General features: G+C 42.4%; 1 protein-coding gene across 12 annotated transcripts in view; it reads right to left on the reverse strand.

The window, feature by feature from the left end:
* Window positions 1-86: 86 nt before the first annotated feature.
* Window positions 87-19,659, reverse strand: part of AREL1 (apoptosis resistant E3 ubiquitin protein ligase 1) — a 46,428-nt gene continuing 26,855 nt past the window's right edge. For 3 of the 12 annotated variants that reach the window (XM_070250168.1, XM_023628108.2, XM_070250169.1), the window contains 15 exons: window positions 19,339-19,508; window positions 18,910-19,090; window positions 18,458-18,705; window positions 16,958-17,035; window positions 16,067-16,208; window positions 15,813-15,934; window positions 14,753-14,828; window positions 14,113-14,222; window positions 13,254-13,433; window positions 12,957-13,082; window positions 11,063-11,192; window positions 10,917-10,975; window positions 8,450-8,539; window positions 7,851-8,026; window positions 3,932-7,743 (listed from right to left, as the gene is read on the reverse strand). In XM_070250168.1, coding sequence (XP_070106269.1) covers window positions 7,641-7,743; window positions 7,851-8,026; window positions 8,450-8,539; window positions 10,917-10,975; window positions 11,063-11,192; window positions 12,957-13,082; window positions 13,254-13,433; window positions 14,113-14,222; window positions 14,753-14,828; window positions 15,813-15,934; window positions 16,067-16,208; window positions 16,958-17,035; window positions 18,458-18,705; window positions 18,910-19,090; window positions 19,339-19,508 — 1,991 coding nt within the window. In that variant the 3' untranslated portion in view covers window positions 3,932-7,640. Of the gene's footprint in view, window positions 7,744-7,850; window positions 8,027-8,449; window positions 8,540-10,916; window positions 10,976-11,062; window positions 11,193-12,956; window positions 13,083-13,253; window positions 13,434-14,112; window positions 14,223-14,752; window positions 14,829-15,812; window positions 15,935-16,066; window positions 16,209-16,957; window positions 17,036-18,457; window positions 18,706-18,909; window positions 19,091-19,338; window positions 19,509-19,659 lie in introns of all 12 variants that reach the window. The other 9 variants (XM_070250172.1, XM_070250170.1, XM_070250171.1 and 6 more) reach the window with 4 other exon arrangements.

The following is a 19,659-nucleotide window of genomic DNA, read 5'->3' on the forward strand; positions in this document are numbered from 1 at the left end:
CTTATAGGAAATGAAATGACAATCTGGAGTAGGATTAGACCTAGGACTTACGAGAATGAGCACAAAATGATGACACACACATAATCTTCCTCTTACACAATAACACAACATTTTGTTTTGAACATAACATAAAAGCCATCAAAGGCTCTCCAGCTGGCTTGCAAACACTCTGATATCCCTGACTCTGCTAACGGGCAAACAGAGGAATGTCTTGGCAACTCCTTTGAGTGGGAGTTCTGAGGAGAGAGGGAACATTGTTAGTCTGTAGAAAGAGGATGGGAAGATTCAGAAAGATTCCTTCATGTGCAAATCCATAATGCAGGTGAAGTGGGGGTTGCAGAAATGGTGACCTCATCCGAGAGGTGCAGGACCCCACACCCTAGAGACGATGCTGTGCTTATAGTTCCAACAGAATCACAGCCTTGTTTGAGGTGTATGTCTCCCTTTAACCCTGGAATTCTCAAAAGTATTTGCCTTCTCAGTGAGATAACCACCAGAAATTTGGCCTTTGCCAAATGGTGCTGTGTTTCACGTAAGGAGAGTTTAGAGACAAAAGATTTATTTAAATGAGCCTTTTTCTGCAGACTCAGTTACCAGAGATAAACATCAGGGTATTGTGTGGCATGTCTGACCTCATTCAAATTATTTCATTTCTATACGACCTATGGATTTTCCACCGAAGTGGGATATTAAAATTTCAGGATTTTTCCCTCAGTTATACACTTAAGGGTGTCTTGCATTCTTTATGCAGGATTCATTTAAACTTGGAAGTCATTTCACTCAAGTCATTAATTGGTATTCTATTAAACTTTCCACATGCAAAAGATTTTAAAGCCATTATCAATAGCTGTCTCTTAGAGTAGGGCCTTCTCGTAAATTCCAAATCCTGAAGTGACTAACAGGTAAACAAAGGTATAGTGTTCATCTGTCACACAGAGTCACCAAGTGAACATGAGGCAGTAAGTGAGCACTGGTGGCCCAGTGCCTGGGCTGTTTCTTAGTCTAAGCTAATCTGAGACAAACCAGCAATGTGGAAAGAGTTTGGGCTTTGACATGAAACAGACCCATGTTCAAATAACAGCTCTGCCATTTACTAGCTAAGGAACCTTGGCAATTACTTACCGTCTCAGAGCTTCAAGTGCATCTTGTGTAGAACGGAGAAAACAAGACCTACTTTGCAGAGTCACTGTCAATATAAGACAATATATATCACATTTCCTAGCATAAGGCAAGAGCTCAAAAAATGGCAGCTATTATCATGATTCAGAAGTCAGGTAGGTTAAGCAAAGTCAAGGGTAATTAGGTTGCCTATCACTAGGCTGCCTACCACATGACAGGATTGAGATGCAGTTCCCTCAAACACCTCCTCCAGCCTTTGAAGGGTCATATGAAGGAGGGACATGTCTCTTCTGACCTGAGGCCTTCTTCACAGGTGTTTGGGCTAAGTGTCTTCAATATCCATTGTCTCTGTTCTGCCTGGACATGGCAAGATGAGAAAAGAGCCACCATCCCACACCAGTCATCCACTCTAGCATCCTCTACTGCCTCCAGGTTTTTATAGCCTCCCACTATGGAAATTACCAGGGCCCCAAGCCATAGTCAATATGGTATCACATACACTACATATACAAAAACTTTTTTCCAAGAGCTCCAACTTAGCCAATTTTCTTATTTAGTTAACAGCATCGTTTTGCAGGTCAGGAAACTGATATTGAAAGACTGTCTTGCCTAAAGTTGAACCATAGGAGTGAAATATGAATGTTCAAGCTCATCAATTCATGGCTCTCTATGCTTTGAGGGTCCCATTCTGCATACACTTGATGCAAAAGCGTCCAAGGGCATCTTCTTTGAGAAAAGGTCAAATTACAGGAGATGCCTATGCTGCAGGGGAGCCTGGAAACATAGGATACAAGTAGGTTCCTGTCATCAGGATGGGCCACCTAGTCAAGGACACAATGAGGTTTGTAAAAGAAATGTATCTTCTCACTTAGCTCCTTGAATAGTCCCAAACCGACTTCTTCCTAGAGTCATCCCTAAAAGATGAAGACCTAAGACCTTGCTCACTCAGAAAGTTGCCTGGTTTGCCAGATGAAGCAAGTCTAAGGCAGTCACAGCCATGAGAGACTACAAGGGCCATGTCGGCCTGTTAACTGGGAACCCTGAGGAAGTAGCAATCACATCCACAGGCTTCATCCTGCATAAATGATCCATCATCTCCTTGAAGAAAGGCTACAGGGGGAACTAGATGGGGAACCACACTGTTCTTGTAATGTGACTGGATGCTGTGGTTCTGTGCTGATGTGTTTGATCCCTGCTCCTAGAGGTACCAACACTGTTACTATTTCATATTTAAGAAGCTGCTGCAACTGGCTGGTATTAAGCCAGGGCTCTATTGATAACCAGGACAACTTTGTTAAAGCTACCTCTGATGTCTTATCATAAACCTACAGCTATCATTCCTCTTACTTCTAGTAAGAAACTATGTCCTCCACATCTCCTTTCCAGGAATTCACAGACCATCGTGCATAGACCACACCTGAGTCCACATCTCCTTTCCAGGAATTCATGGACCATCTTGTAAAGACCACATCTGAGTTCACGGCAGAGCACCAGGTCCCTGCTGTGGCTACCACAAAGTGTTTTTATATAGGCAAAGTTAAAGTGAATTGAATGGGAGTGGGGGGAGGGACCTATAACAAGGCATAGCCCAACTCTAGACAGCACCACTCCATCATGTATGAAGCAAAATCATCACAATATCCCCTGCAGATTTCTAAATCCAATGCGTTCACATTCCAAACAAACAAAAAAATTAAGCTCTCCAATAGCTCTGGGATGGCTTTCTGTTAAGGGAGTGCACAGATTCAGTACACCGAGTCAGAAATATTGGCTCATTCCATAGCTTTTGAGACAACTTAGTCCTGAGTTATTTTCAATACTACTACAGTTATATGATACTCAAGAAACTGCTACTGACCACCAAGGAGAATCACGATCCTCTCAGAGCCCACAAAACCTGTTCAGGGTATAAAAGCAAAAAAGCATCCAATTTAGAACATCTGGGGAAAAGTCTTCTCAGAGAGACCCTATAGTCTTTGAATATGATTCATCATATTCAGCATCAGGAATCTGAATTAGAGTCTCATGGGGCAATGATGGTCTCAGAAGACTTTTTAAACTAATTGTGACGTGTAGTAATTACTATGGAGAAACTGACCATGGTTAGCATCTTATCAAGAGACCACACGGGCTCTTATTTTTTTTTGCTGATGAAGATTAGCCCTGAGCTAACATCTGTTGCTAATCTTCCTCTATTTTATATGTGGGTCACTGCCACAGCACAGCTGACGAGTGGTATAGGTCTGTGCCTGGGATCTGAGCCCACAAACCTAGGTCACCAAAGCAGCATGCTGAACTTAACCACTAGGCCATGAGGCCAGGCTGCCAACACATGGGTTCTTTTTTTCTTTTCCCCACCATGACTTTTAGGACAGGTTGTTTGAAAAGGGAATTGGTGAAATGATTATCATAAAAGTTGGGATAAGAGTTCCCTCTGGAGGTGTGGGATGACTTGCTCTACAGTGCTACAATGTCTTATTTCTTGACCTGGATGGTGATTACACGTTTTGCATCGTGGTTACATGTGTCTGTACTTAATAATTATTAAATTGTACATGCTTGTATGCCCTTTTTTGGGGTATCTATGTTCATCTCAAAAAGGAACTATTCATTTTTAAATAAAAGTATTACAGGATACCTAGAGCTGGTCTATTATGCTTGGGGGTCTAAGTGAAGCCAAACTAGAGGTAAGGGGCCCTCTGGTTCAAGCCACCTGCGGGAGAACCTCTACTGTGGTCCTAAGAGAAGTGTGGCTGGGCACAGGTCTGAGAGTTGTCTCTAAGGTGGTTGAGAGACGTCAGTGCACGAGAGGTTGAAGTTAGTATTTATTGTCTTAATTCAAGAACAATCCCACCAGCCTCTTGAGTCTTACAAATAACTTCATGATGGACTGAAATCACTCAGTGATGAATGTTCAGTGACCCATTCAAAGCCACAAGAGCAGCAAGTGTAAACGATGTAGAACTGTTCAGTAATCTGAAAATGTAAAAGTCAGAGGGATAGAATGTTGTTTGGGTTTTTAAGACCTCTCATATCCCTCAGGAGCTTAATGAGGTAGGAGTAGAATGAATGCTCTTCAAGAGTAGTTTTCAAGCTAAGATTCCAATTCACTTTGTCTTGCGGGGTGTGTGTGGGGGGGGGGTGTAAAAATCTGTATTTTATTTATTTTATTTTTTTAAGATTGGCAACTGACCTAACATCTGTTGCTAATCTTTTTGTTTTTTTCCCTTCTTCTTCTTCCTAAAGACCCCCAGTACACAGCTGTATATTCTAGTTGCAGGTCTTTCCGGTTGTGCTATGTGGGATGCCACCTCAGCATGGCCTGATGAGTAGTGCCATGCCTGTGCCCAGGATCAGAACCAGCAAAACCCTGGGCCGCTGAAGCAGAGCACGCAAACTTAACCACTCCGCCATGGGGCCAGCCCCAAAAATCTGTATTTTAAAGTCAGTTCCAAAGGGGATGTTGTTTTGATTTTCCAGATTGGGAATTAACGTACAAGACACCATGATTACTTCCCCAAGAAAGGTAGTGTCCCTAATACTTTTCCTTCTAGGCCAAATCAGAGGTCTTCCTCTCTCTGCCAAGCTTATCTTTGGTTGGAAAAGAATTGGTCCCACCTGCCACCCACAAACCTTTGAGGAGCAGTGCTTTTGTCTGCTACATCCAAAGCCCTTGTGGGACGGTGGAAGGAATGCTGGGAAATAAACATGTGATTATATGCAAATCAGAAGGCTATACATCAAAGTGTTCACAGTGGTTACCTCTGGATGGTAGATGACTTATTTCCCGCATACTTTTTTATTTCCCAATTTTCTACACTGAGTTTCTTACCTAGTAAAACAACAACAGATGAATGTTTAAAAGATTGATGAGAACAAACATCCTCTGCTCATCCTCATTCCACCCTGAGCTAACTGCTTCTGGAGGAATTATTGGGGAAATGCAAAAACATTTCTAAATTTTTCTTTTCCTTCCCCACTTCCAATTTAAGTCCTGAATCGCCACTTAAAGTAGTCATTTGCTCCTCAGTCCTTTTAAACATTTATTTATTTACTGTACAAAATATTTACACTATCACTGCAACTGTCTGGCCCTTTTTTCTGGCCTGACGAATTTGCAGCAGGGCTTGGTCTCTGCTGAAGTTCTAGAAACACACTGACACTCTCCTTGGTGTTCACTTGGTGCCTGATCTCCTTCAAAGACACGAAAAGCCCAGGTGGTTTGCTGGGCCCCGCCCCCCCCAAGAACCTGCACCACAGGGCATAAATAAAAGAACTGGCCAAAATAAGAAATGTGAATAGAAAATTACCCAAGAAGTAACAGCCACTCTTCCTTCTCTCCAACATACTGTACCTTTTCCTCACACTGGCTAGTACCAACGCAGGATTAGGGAAAAAAAGGTGAAAGGCCAAAAAGAGCAAGGATAGTTTTGAATAGAGTTAGGAGAGAGGGAGTAAACTGGAAGAATAGAAAACCACAACAGTACCAAAGAGGTTTGTTCAACAAAGACCCTGGGGCTAAGGACCACCGCATGGACGCAGTTGCTACAGCAGGGCTGCAGTGGTGCCCAGGATGCTCTGAAAAGTGCTATGACTAGAGTTCAAAATGACAGATCTAGCCAAGAAAATCAACTCGAGCTCCAGCATCAGTCTCTGGAGGGCTGCTGGAGAGGAGAATGCAGAATCTAGAAGAGGAACAACTGCCAAAGACAGCAGAACCAGCCCATGTGCCCCCAGCTGGAAACCCCTCTCTGGGCCCGAGGGGCAGCATCGTGTTTCCCAGGTGAAACTTGCCTGTACATATCCCATGGGAAAACATTGGGGGAAGCAGCAGCACCTTGTCCTGGTCCCTGAGGAGTGCAGTGACCATGTGGCATGGAGGACCCCGGGGGTAGAGAGGCCCTGATGCTAGATCCTGGACCCCAAGGATGAGTTAGGTCAGCACCCATGCCAAGGACAAATGACAACTGTGAAGAAGTGAGGTCAGGCAGGAACGGTAGCAGCTCAGGAAGGCTTGTTCCTCATGATCCCTGGGAACAGGAGGGCTCAGACATGCTTCTAGGAGGCCAAGGCATTGCCATAAGTCCTGCCTCATCTCTGTACTGTGTACTTGCTGGTTTTGGCAATAAAGATGGCTTGTAATATTCTCAGAGTTGAATGCCCCATTGGGAATGGTAGCTTGCAGCAAAGCCTTCTTAAAAACAGAAATTTGGGAAGTTGATGAGATTTTGAATCTTGAAAATGTTTTCATTCAAATCGTAATGAAAAACGTTGTTGTCATCTTCCATGAGACAGCTGCAGGTTCTCTTCAATCATCACATAATAATGAACCAAATATATCTTTCTCCTCCTTAGTTCCCCTTGCTGGTATGGAGTGAAGAGAAGTAACTGGGACAGCTGGACGTTTACTGTCTGACATATCTCTTCTATGTATGTTCCCAGTGTCCTGACCCCAAGGACCTGTGATAAGCCCTTAAATTACTGATCCTGTTTCCCTTGCCTCAGTGCTGCCAGAGAACACCAAGCAAAGAGAGAATGAGGGATCACTAGCATGCTAATCGTACTGTCCCAATTCCTTGATCCAAAATTTTCTTCAGTAGAAAGCTAAAGAATCCCCAGCTCTTAGCAGACAGCATAACTTGCAGACAAGTGGCCAGGCCCAGGCACACCTCAGTGTAAAGAACAAACTCAGGGACAAGCATCAGTAGTATTCAAGCCAGCCATGTGCCTGGACATGCCCACTAACCCTAAAGGAGAATCATATTCAGCACTGGAGGCTACAGCCCAGTTATCTTTCACATTCTTAGGTCTGTTTTTCTTACTGGCTCAAACTCAAGAAAAAGCTTAGAGAGTTTTTCTTTATAGATTAATGATCATTTCCAGAAATATCTGCAGGGAAAGCTCCTTTCCAGTTCTGACACCACAAAAGAAGATCCTTTTGTGCTATCAGTCTCCAGTAGAGGTAGTCCAGTGCCATGGCCTGTGCCTGACATTGCGCAAAGGGACAAAATCGAAGACTGCTCATGTGGGCTGCTTCCTATCTGTGCTTCTCCTGGTTCCTGGTGACAAGAGGCAATCACCCTGCCCTCAAGAAGGACTTGCGTACCTTAGGTCAAGCAGTGAGGGCCACAGAGGGGATCTCTAAGGAGCATCAGCAGAGGAGGCTGAGCAAGGCAAGGACACCAGCTTTCCAAGGCTGAGTCCTCTGTGTGATCTCCCTCAGCTACTGAGGCAGCTCCTGCTGCTGAGATCTTCTAAGAACCAAATGAAATTACAACAGCATGGTCCTCTTCTTGTGGCTGAGCACATGGCTCTGATTATGTACCATGCCAAAGAGGCCTGTTGGGGAGATGGGCAGGGAGGGCGTGAGTGAAGGACAAGACTTGTAGGTGACCAAATACTCCAGACACTGAGGAGCATGCAGCAGCTTCTGGCTGATGATTATGTGTATATTACGGTCAGTGGTTATGTTTGTTACGTGCACCCAGATGCTCCAGAAAGCACGGGAGCCAAGTGGATGGTCAGAGCATGCCAAAGCCCTCACAGCCCTCGCTGATGGCCAGCTGCAGCATCCTGTGTACTTCTTCATACGAGTCATACGTAGGGAGGCACAGCTGGTTAAAACTGGAACGGCAAGGGAAGAAGTGATTAACTCACACCACCAGAAACACTGGTAAGGGCTGGAAAGACAATCTCCCATGAGAGCATGCATCGGGCAGTCAGACACCTACCATGTGTGTGCAGTTGGTAGCGTGCTATGGGTTGGAGCGGCAATAATCTGGAAAGAGGGACAGAGGGCAGCAAAGCCTCCAGGTGGTAGCTGAGAGGAGCCTGTTGTGAACTGAAGCAGCCGAGCCAACTCCTCCTGGGTCAAACTGGAAACCACGGTCCAAAACCACCTCATGACCTGGCGAGGAGAGCACAAGGCTGGGGTCACCCCCGGTCTGCAGCCTTGGATTTGACCCCTGGGGAAAGGACAGGATACCCTGAAGTGGGGGCATGCCCCAGCTACCATTCTATGAGGACCCAGGCAGGAACGGTTAGAGTTAACAACCTCTTTAGGAACTGACATTGTCACACAGTCAGGAGGGTAGTCATTGATTGCTTGGTTCTATTCTTTGCCTCTCCAATGTACTGCTCCTGTGGCGGTCAGCAAGACAGCCCCAGGGATGAGGGCTCCCTGCTGCTTGGACAACCACGTGTCTTTCCCACATATATCATCTTTCCCCAGTCAATACGTCTACTTCTCTGACTCCTTGACTTTTTTCTTCTGAAACTTTTTCCTTACCACACGGCCCAAATCCAACCAAAAGAAGTCTGGCCAACTTACCTTTTCTCTAAAATGCCAGGAGCCGCCAACCACCACTGCATGGGCTTTGAAGTCAGACACACTGATGTCCCCGGTCCCACACATTAGAAGCTGAAGAAGATAGTCAGGTGTTACTAGGACAGTCAGAGGGACAAAGACCCAACATATGGTCAAAGTTACCTATGTTAACATGCAAAATGTGGAATAAAGAAACCACGATGGGGGGGTGGTGACCCGGTGGCATAGTGGTTAAGTTTGTGCACTCTTCTTTGGTGGCCTGGGGTTCACCGGTTTGGATCCTGGGTGTAGACCTACACACCACCCATCAAGCCATTCTGTGGCGGCATCCCATACAGAAGAAGTAGAAGGACTTACAACTAGGATGTAGAACTATGTACTGTGGCTTTGGGGAGGAAAAAAAAAGAAAAAAAGAGGAAGATTGGGAATAGATGTTAGCTCAGGGCCAATCTTCCTCACCAAAAAGCATACCTTAACAAAGAAAAAGAAAACACCAGGAAAAAGACATGAGGTGAGGTCATAATGTCAGCACACTGCTTTAGGAAAATCAATTACGATAGACCAGTGATTCCTAATCAGTGTGGTAAAAAAGCACATAGCTTTTTAAAAATACATATATAGATACCTATGGCCTTACCCCAGACCTACTGAATCAGAATCTCTAGGGATGGGTTACGAGCTTGTCTATTTTGAAAAGGTTTCCAAAGTGTTTCTGATGTGCACCCCTAATTAAGGATTGCTGCTGTGGATTATTTTGAATTGAAACAAAACCAAAAAGGGAACCAAGTGTTTCCTGACAATCTGCCCTGGATCTGGCCTGGGAATACTAAGAGAAAAGCAGGCGTTTCCTTTTGATGAAGACCCCCAGCCCCATTTAGGAATTTGTCAGATGGCCTTTCCTTTTTCCAGGACCCATCCTTCTTTTGTGGATTGAACTTTTACTACCTTCTCTTTAGCACTGCCTCTACTTGATCAGATAAATTAAAAAGTATGCCAAAAAATGAGAACATGAATGACATCAGAGCCCTAAACATCTTGTTGATGTCCTATTTTGGTTCAGGATCCAGCATGTTACTTAGCAGACTGTGAGTACTCATCCAACAGCTCTAAAGAATGATACATCCTAATCGAGAGACCAAAAGGGCCTAAATGAAGCCTGAAGAGCCTTGGCTTCTTCAAAAAGAACTTGCTAAGCTAACAAGTAACTAAGAGCAGGCTGTGGAACAACTTCTTCCTTCCTACTCACTGTCACAGATTGTTACAAATGCTTTGCTTGATGGTAAGACAATACACCAATAGCTTTCCTCAGCCAGAGAAATAACAGCACTAGGTGACAAGTCTATCGGAGATAAGAGATGGAGAGGTCATTTTGTTTGGATTTCATATATGAAGGTACAAAGTGTCATGAAAATTGCACAAGACTTTGATTCTTGTTCTCAAAGCCAGTTCAGTGAATAAGAATAAAAACTGTACAAGACTACCTAAAACAACGTTTTTGTTTCTCCATTTTTAAAGAACTTCCACCCTACAGGAAACAGTTTGCAGAAACACACTCCTCATAAAGGCCATGGGAAGTTAAAATTAATAATTTACATTGTATGTATCAACTGTAAGAAGCAGGTAAAAACAAACTGATTTTATTTCTTGCCCACACTTAATATGAACCTCAATTTTGCTAATTATACAATGGTATTTACCATCTTATAGCCATTTTTGGTTGTCACAAGATCTGAAATAAGAATATATTAACTATACAGTCATGCATCGCTTAACAACGGGGAAATGTTCTGAGAAACACATCATTTAGTGATTTTGTTGTTGTGCAAACAACATAGAGCGTACTTACACAAACCTAGATGGTATAGCCTACTACACTCCTAGGCTATACGGTACTAATCTTAAGGGACCTCCTTTGTACATGCAGTCTATCAATGACTGATGTCATTATGCAGTGCATGAGTGCAAAGTGTTACAGCCCAAAACCTTGAAATACGTCACATCTTTTGGTTTGTCTCCTTCACTAGAAAGTAGCCCCATGAGGGTGGGGACTTGGTCTTATTCATTGCTATCTCCCCAGTGCCTCAACCACACATGGCATAAAGGAGACACTCAATAAACAGTCCCTGAACAAATAAATTCTATTATTCCCTTACATCAACCTTGAACGTCATAGGATTTGCAAAGACTGTAAAGAATACCAACATTCTACTCAACCAGTATCAATAATATTTGATGAGTAAGTGAATATTAATTATTACTCTTTATAAATAGTTATTTGCTGGTTTTTCATATTCTAATTTTTTAAAAGTTGGTGAAAGGGTCAATGCATGGAAAAGTGACAAAAGTGAAACCAACCCTCTCTAAAGGGCTCTCCTACCATGTCTCGTAAGAGAAGATGCACTTAGCTGGTGTCTGTGAGCATACTAAAACACTGAGTCAAGACCAGGGGTTTGCAATCGTAAGCACTTACCTCAAGCTCATTCTCATCAAAAATAGCCAAAAGGTTCTCAGGGACCAACTCATTGAGGCCTGAAACAAAGCAGTCAAGTTAAAGCCATACCCACACTGTGGATACAGGTATTTTCATCTCAAAGCCAAGAGGAGCCAAGATCTCACCTTTTAGGAAATGTTCCACCTCCTCTTTCACTTGACTGGCCAGCCGATATTGGGCCAACAAATTTAAATAGAAGATTTTATTTGCATTGGTGACTGGGGTTTGAGCTCCACCTGTCATGAGTTCTACAACCTGAAATAAGACGCAAAAGACAGACAAGGAAAGGCTGTGGATGGGAATTTATAAAAAGATACCTGTCTGGTATGTCCCAATAACACAGCATTATCGAGCTCCATCATAGTCTGCTGTGCATTCAGCTTCTCAATACACTTGGCTTTATTTAGTTACTAAGCTTCAGGGTTCCCATCACTATTGTGGTATTCTACTAGCTACTATTTCTGAAGTGGGTATCTGAGTGAATCTTCTCTGACCTGGTCAAATATTGGTGATGCAACAGGAAGATATTATGGTTCCTTGTTAGCAATATTTTAAGATCTTTATGATCCAAAATTAAACCACTACTTACCCTTTCTCTTAAATCCATGAGCCAACTGAGAATAAATAAAGCCAGACAAGCAGTGAAGAAGTCTTTTTAGGTCTCAGAAATCTAAGATGGGAACAGATATTCCCTTACATTCTTCTATTTCCAATATAAGTCAATGGAAAAAGCCACAGCTCAAAACTCAGAGATCCTGGATTCTAATGCCAACCTGAGGCTACCTTGCTATAAGACTTCAGAATCTTAGCTATTTGGGTCCCCAATTTTCCTATCTGCAAAGAAAAAGCTGAACAAGCTGTACGATTCTTAAATAGAATTGGCACCCTCCCCGCCCCCAAACAACTCCTCAGGGAGCTTTCAGGAAGCCCTGAAGCACAGTTTAAAACCACCAGCTCAGAAAATCTGTGCACGGTGACCACAGTTGTCTCCACAAGTAAATGAAGGCCTCCATTTAGTTATAAAATCAGATTTTAAGGTCTTGATGACAGCATGGTAGGGATGAAAATTTGCTCCAGAGCAAGGATTCTCAATGGATCTAAATATGTAAAACTTTTTCTCTTATCATTATGCACAATTCTGGGCATTTATTTTATGTGTGTAAGCATTTCTATCTAATAGCCTTACAAGTAAATTACTAAGATTTAGTATTCATATTAAATCCAATTAAAATCAGCATTCCCCGAGACTGCAGACCCTAATTCAGTACTCTATTGACTCTAGCTGCCTTGCCACACTGGGGCAGGAATATAGGCTCTGCCCACATGTGTGCAAAGCACAACAGCTGGGATTCCCAAAGTGTTCACAAGGATATCTGATTATTAGTACAGCAGTATCAGCAGTCACAATTTTTCAGTCATTGCTATTTTGCTTTCAATTATATATTACTGCAACTTTAGCTTCATCATTATCACTTGATAGTATGTGACCCCACGATGAAAACAGAATCACATTTGCATCAGAAATACTTCTGGCCAATAATTTTCTAATAAAAAGTTTTAAAATATATAGGCACAGTGTGAAAAGAGGAGTCATCTATATCACCACCGCTAATGTTGAGATAGACACTGTCACCCCTTCCAAAGCTGCTTATGCAGTGACACTTCATTATCACTTAGTTCTTTTTCTACTGGAAGGTATGAATGTGTGGGATAGACAGGGACGTGTGTTTTTTGCTCCATTCAAATGGACTAAGATCATAAAGTGTGGGATACAGTGCCCTAAAGCTGTCCTGTCCAATATGATCGCCACTAGCCACATGTGGTTATTTACAGTAAAATTAATTACAATGAAATAAAATGAGAAATTTAGTTATTTGGTCACACCAGCCACATTCTGGGTGATCAAAAGTCAGCACAAATAGAGAACATTTCCATCATTGCAGAAAGTTCTATTAGACAGCACTGTTCTAGAGGAGGTTGGGAAACAGGGGACCCACAGGCTTTGGTCCTCTTTCTCACCTTATCCAATTGACCTGATTTGTTATATTTCTCTTCTGCAAAGACCAGCTCCATCTCACTCATGTCATTGTTGAGGATGAAACAAACTTTAGATTTGTAGAATTCTGGGTCATCTGTTTCAAAGTACTGAGAAGACAGAAAGACACAGAACAGAACATGACTACTCTTATCCAGAAATGAAATTTATAACTGCTTGGAACCACTTACACTTTCAACCTTAGGAATAACAAGCTCAGGGTGGAAAGATTTCAGAATTAATGGCCAACAGCCTTAGAAAATGTACACCTAAGATGTTACCTTATAATGCATACGTAGTCCTATGATTTGGGCCAAGAAAGAACGGGTGAAGCGAGCTCGGACCAACTGCTTGTAGGCTCCTCCTAGAGAGGACTCATAGAGACACTTGCCCACCAGCCGCCCTGCAAACTCATACATCTTCAGGCGCAGATGAGCAGGGCGATTAGGGTTGGGGTGTACCTGTCAAAGAAAGAGATGAAAGGGCCCTGCGCCATTTTTCTTCAAGCCTAGTTCTGGAAAGACTCTCCCTCCCCAACTCCATCCCAAAGGATCAAGAATTTCAGAATTAGGATCAAAGAGCCCATTCAAATGGCATTAGTCTTTTGGGAGCCACCATTGAGTAATTCAAAGCGACAGAAGGATAAAGGGAAAGATGCACTTCCATTAAGTTGAAGAATTTTATATGAAGTTTGTGGTCCCTGGCTAAGTATGGAAGTTAATCGGTGGATGATGTAATGCCTTTTCCCCAAGCCAGAACTTCTTTCAGCCAAAGTCTACGTGTTCACTCCTGACACCTCTGCCTTGTCAAAGATCTAGTACAGAATTCAATTGCTTCAGGTATGCTTTGAGAAAGTGGCTTCATTAGTAAAATAATAATGAGTAGAGCAGCCACTGTACTATGATGCTTTTTAGTCAAATATTCCTTTGTCCGCACTTTTCTCTTATGTTACAGATAAAATAATAAAGGGAAAGAGGAAGGAGGCAATTTGATTAGTTCATATTGTAAGTATCAAAATTAAGAATAGGGCATAGGCTGTCAGACTCCCAGGACAGTTTCAGAACCTCACAGCCTTGTTAGCCTATCCATTATAACATAATCCACATTTTCCACCCACCCACGTGAAAGCCGCGGACTCACTAATGCCTGGTTGTTGTCACTGAACCGGGTGAAGAGCTGATTGGTGGTATCAAACAGTGCTTTGCAGATTAGCTCAAACCATTCCCGGCGAGGCCCTCCCCAGTCCAGAGCTGAAAAGCATAATAAAAATTAAAAGTGACTATGGCCTACCACCTCTTACCACTTTTGTTCATTTATTTATCATTATAGACTCTCCACATTCCCTCCCTTCCGCTACCTTAGTGTTTCCCCATTCCAATCCACCTAAACTTTGGACTTTTTTGAAATCCTACCACTTTCTGTAGGAGTAAAGGTATTCTGATCACTAAGCTAATGCCCCCCAGTGTGGAAACACAGGCGATCAGAGATTCCAGGAGATGGACATTTTTACTTGTTCTACAAAGGTTACTTTGCCTTTTTGGTTCAAACTCTTAGAGCTCCCCCTCCATGTCCCTTCTGTGCTCAAGAAGCTCTACCAAGCCATCTGGCCAGTAAACACCACTCTTTGTCTTGATTCATGACTTCTTTTTCCAAAGGAAGTTGGTGGGGGTGAGATTTGTGTAGGGGGGTTGTTTTTGTTCTTTGTAGATGGAGGTAAGGAGGAGGGGAAGAGTGGGAAGGAGGGTTAAAAAAAAGATGAACATGAAATTTCAAAACTGACCTTCTTCATCCTGGAAAACCACTTCAAAGTTCTTGCTCCAATCTGAGATGGAGAAGTTCCGAGTGGCTTTCAGAGACTGAGAAGCAGGGAAAGGAAGGAAACTGTCAGAACACTGGCTGGCATCTCTTGGGTGTTAAAGACAAAACACAAGAATATTGCCATTGTCCATTTAACTCACCACCAGTACTTGAAGGTGATACATTACTCATAAATAAGCCTTAATAATACCGTCCTATATTTTAAATGCATATTATTCCAGAAGAAAGTTAAGATTTAAAAAAATAATCTAAGCCATCTTTACATCATTGCTTTATTGGAAACTTGAAGCTTTTTTTTTTTAAACAATCCTCATTTTTTTAATGAGAAAAGTCTTGAATAAATAAGCAAAAATGGCTCAAATTAGTAATCTGTAAGCAAAAGAACCAAGGAATCCTGGTTTTCAGTAAAGTACGGTCTATCCACTAGAATCTTTATCCACAAGGCTAGGTTCAGACAGGGAGCCACGCCACAGGGAGAATGTGGCTAAGAAAAGGGGTTTCCAGTCACACCTACCAGAGCCAAACATCACAAACACTTTCTGGACAAGGACCAAGCCTTCTCATTCCCGAGGAATGTAAGAACTATGCCAGTGTCTGTGCAGTGGAGACAGACACACATCAGGTGTTCCTTTTCCATCAGACCAGAGTGACAACAAAAATCATTTCCTTTGAATCCAACAAGAGCCCTTCTATTCCTTGGATTCAATAACAACAACTTTCTTCTGTAACAGCTACTTACACCTGCCCTACATAGGAGTTCCACGAGATGGTTCAGGAACTAGTTCAGTACAGATTTTAAAGCCAATGTCAACTAGTTTCTCCCCTCAATAACACATCATAACAAATCTGCCCCAAATTTAGTATAATCGAACGCACAGAACAACAGTTTTTAACAGATATGTTTAAAGAGGAGAGAAATTTGGGTTTCATGAAAAAGATAACCTGCAGAACATAACCAAATACCAAAAAGATTTCTAGTTGGAAAATTTTGACAACTGTTGACAGAGATGAACTTTACGCACCGATTCCAATAAGGCGTGTCTGCTGACCTTCAAGGTGACTTTGGAATGTGGTCTTTTCATATGTACCTGCCGAAGCTCTCGCTGGAAAAAGTTCACCTTGTCCTGAAAGGTCTCAGACCCTCCTGAGGAGCAATAAGATCCATCATGATTACAGCCTTATTACAAGACATCTGTGCAGGCCACCTCTACACCCTCAGGCACCCAGGGCAGCTGGAGTCGCTGCCTCCCCTATCAGAGTTCCTGTCTACCCTTACCTATGTTCTTATGGAGGGAGCGGATGAAAGTGGCCGCTAGGATGTTCCTCTCCTTACAGCTGAGCTCCACGGGGGGCTGAATGCCATCATCCACCACCAGTGTGAGGAGCTTATGGACAGGGTCAGGCCCAAGGTATGAAAACTAACAAAGGGAAAAAAAAAAAGGAGTTAATCTATAAAACCCTCAAATTCAGCAAAAACCCTCCACATCCCTACCCTTCTGTACCAACCAACAAAAACAAGTTAAGCCTGTTTTCTCCAAGTGAGTACCAGGAGTACATCTCCTTGTTTCTCACCTCAGTACTCTACAATTCAAATTGCATTTTAAATTATTTGAGTCACAGAGACTGCCTTTAGTAAGGATCACAGGAAACACTACAACACCTTCCAACATAAAATACAAGAAGGATGAAACCAGTAAAGATATATAAAATAGAAAATGATTACCTGAAGAGGTCAGGCAAACTGGCTGGAGGAAAGCGATTTGCTTTAGATTCCAAAAGCTCAGAAAAGTTAAAATAAAAAAATTTTTAACGTACGAGAATACTGATTCTAAAAGAGTTAGCTTCAGCACACTGGGAGACCAAGCCTGGGCCAAGGTTACCAAACATGCTCTCCATTAACTTAGTCTCAGGGGCAAAAGGACACTGCTGAAGTACTCTGACTTGCTACAGACTCCCATTTCTGTAAGCACATGTCCTTCCAGAATTTCTAAATTCTTCATGCCATTTCGTGAGGAGATAACAACTCTTTCTTTATTTGGCAATGAGTTCTATGTGCACAATGAGAACTTCCAGAAATACCAAAAGCCCTTCTAGGAAAAAAGAAATGGCTGAGACATTCGAGAGTTGAAGCCTGCTCGGCAAGATCTAAACCTGAGGTTCCGCTTACTTTTGTTCCTGGGCACACTCGGAAGGTGTACAGGCGCCAGGGAATGATTTTCAGGTAGAACTCCTTCACTGAGAATTGCTGCAGGACCAACAGACAGAAAATAAAGTCATGATAAATAAAAAGGCTCTGTTTGGGCAGTATAATTCAAATATCAGAGTCCCTAGCTACATAATGACCTTTTCCCTCTATGGACAAAGAGGGTAATTTAGTACTGAAATCAAATAAATAACATCAACTTTACCTTAAAACAGGTAAATTAAAAATATGACTCTGACAATGCAATCTCACACAGAGACATTTCATAATCTTAATACTCAAAACCTCCTTCTGACAGGTGGGTGCTATTCAGACAGACTTCCTCCAAGTCAATGGACAGGGAGCACCAGTGGCCCATACCTACTGCTCTATCCCTATTTGAATGGTACCAAGGATTTGCTGGGGAGAAGGGGGTGGGGACAGGAGGGTGAGGGGAGTAGGGTGGAGTCTCATACAAAAAAGTGCATAAAAATCCCTTATGTAAGAAAAAAGAAAGGTCTCTTTATGCCATTTACAAAAAAGGAAAAGAATGCAATAATCATTTTTTAATTAAAAAAAACTATTGTCTGAACATGCAGTAGGTCAGATTTTTCCTTGATTTTTAAAAACTCTTCATTAAAGAAAATTTCAAACACTAAAGAATAAAAAACAATATAATGAACCCAACACCAGTTTCAACAATTATCAATTCATAGCCAACCTTGTTTCATCTATACCTCACCATTTCTCTCATTTCCATTCCCCAAGGCCAAATTAAGGATAGATTTTTAAATGATGAATGGTACACAGCAAAATGTTCTGAAGTAGAACAGAATTAGAACTCAGTTTTGGTTATGAGATTAAAGGAATGTAATGGGATGTTTCAAGAGTCTTATTTTTCTGAGGTCTGAATGAATAAGCAAAATACAAATACTGAGAAGAAAACCCCTAACACAAAGCGCCTCTGAGCTCAGGGGCCTTGGGAAGTTCACCTCCTTGTCTCTGCCAAAATTCTCTATTCCAATCCTGTAGCCTGATGGTGACATCCATTTACTATAGTTTCACAAATTACAGAATGAAAGATCAAATTGTTTCAAAACAGCACAAGGGGCCAACAGTAATTTTTATACTAGTGAGAAATTTTTAATGGTTAAAAGTAGCTTACTTTAAAACTCTAAGAGTCATGCCTTGAAAAATGTTCCCAGAAGCAATCAAAGGGCAGAACGCCACAGGTGCTCTAAAGTACCATGGCACACAGAATCTCGAGACAGAGATTTCTTCTAGTCCAAACCAAACATTTGCAGCAGAAGAGTTGGCACGATCTTCTGCTCAACTTTAAGCAGCCTCTCTTAGTATTCTAGAAACCCTCCAAGTCAATGATCTTGCCCTGATTCTCAGACTATTACTTTGTGGGTTCTGTTACCAAATACCAATTGCAAGCAGGCTCAGGCGGGGGTATTTTGAGGCAAGAATGGGAGTTCTAACCTTTGGGGACACATAGCAGTATACTTTCTTCGGTTTCTTCACCTTCTCAGGGGTGTGACACTCAGAGGGTGAATCTTCATCTTCTTCCTCAACAGCTGTGGAAGGCCGGCGCTGGGAAGAGCTCATGTGCATGGGTGGAAGGTGCCACGGTGTGCTGGTACAGTTGGTAGCATTATAAAGATAAGCCTCAAAATAAATGCTCACTCCTGAGGTGGACACATTGCGTTCAACAATATTCTTCTCATTCTCTGAAGTAGAACAAGGAATAAGGTTTAAAGTAGGAGTCATAGGAGAAAAAAAAATTGCCCACCACTAGACAGTTAACCCACAGGACTCGAAGCCAAGTTTGGCTCAAATATCAAATGTCTGTGAGGTTGGTCAGAAGACTGCAGACACGCAAAGAACAAGTGACCTGGGAATAGGCCTAAATCACAGCTTTTCTTTCAACTTACCACTTAGGACAATAATGTCAAATTCGCCATTATTGATTGGCTGATTTTGGTATGAAATACAGGCATGGAAACAGCCGCGAGAATGCAGGGTGAGTCTCAAGAACACCTGGCAGGTCTGCCTGTTGGATGTCACTGACTTCTCAAATGAGACACCAGTGCTCTCTTCTTCTTGAGGACCAAGCTATAGGAGGAAAACAAAGCAACACTAAACATATATAATTTTCCCCATTTGCATGGCAATTTACTCTTTACAAAGAACTTCTCTATCTATGAGCTAATCTAACTCTCACAGTTACTAATGAGACAGTGAAGGAAGGAAGGAAGAGCAGCACAGAAGTTAGGGAGAAGGAAACAAGAGATGGAAGTGAATTAGGAAGGGTGAGAATGACAGAGAAAGGAACACACAGAGAAAGAAGAGAGGCTGCTTACCTCATGAATGGACAAACTGTAATTGTGCTCATCTCTCAAGGATGTGGAATTGTTGGTGGGGTTGTCATATTCATCTCGGGGCACTATTTGAAGGGTGTGTGGCTGCCCACAGGTCAACACAAGAGTAGAAAAATGGCACACTATTTTGGTCTTGGAAGGAACCACCATTCCTGGAACAAAGACAATGGAATTTAACGTTTAGAGAGGTGCTTTTCAGGGCACAAAGATCTGCTCAATCAGTGAGTCCTAGAGAGCTGGGTGCCTGCCCGATTCCTAGGGATAAACACCATTTGACGCTAAGAGAAAGAAAGAAAACAAGGA

The sequence above is a fragment of the Equus caballus genome, chromosome 24 (genome assembly GCF_041296265.1).
Source record: "Equus caballus isolate H_3958 breed thoroughbred chromosome 24, TB-T2T, whole genome shotgun sequence".
Taxonomy (NCBI): domain Eukaryota; kingdom Metazoa; phylum Chordata; class Mammalia; order Perissodactyla; family Equidae; genus Equus; species Equus caballus.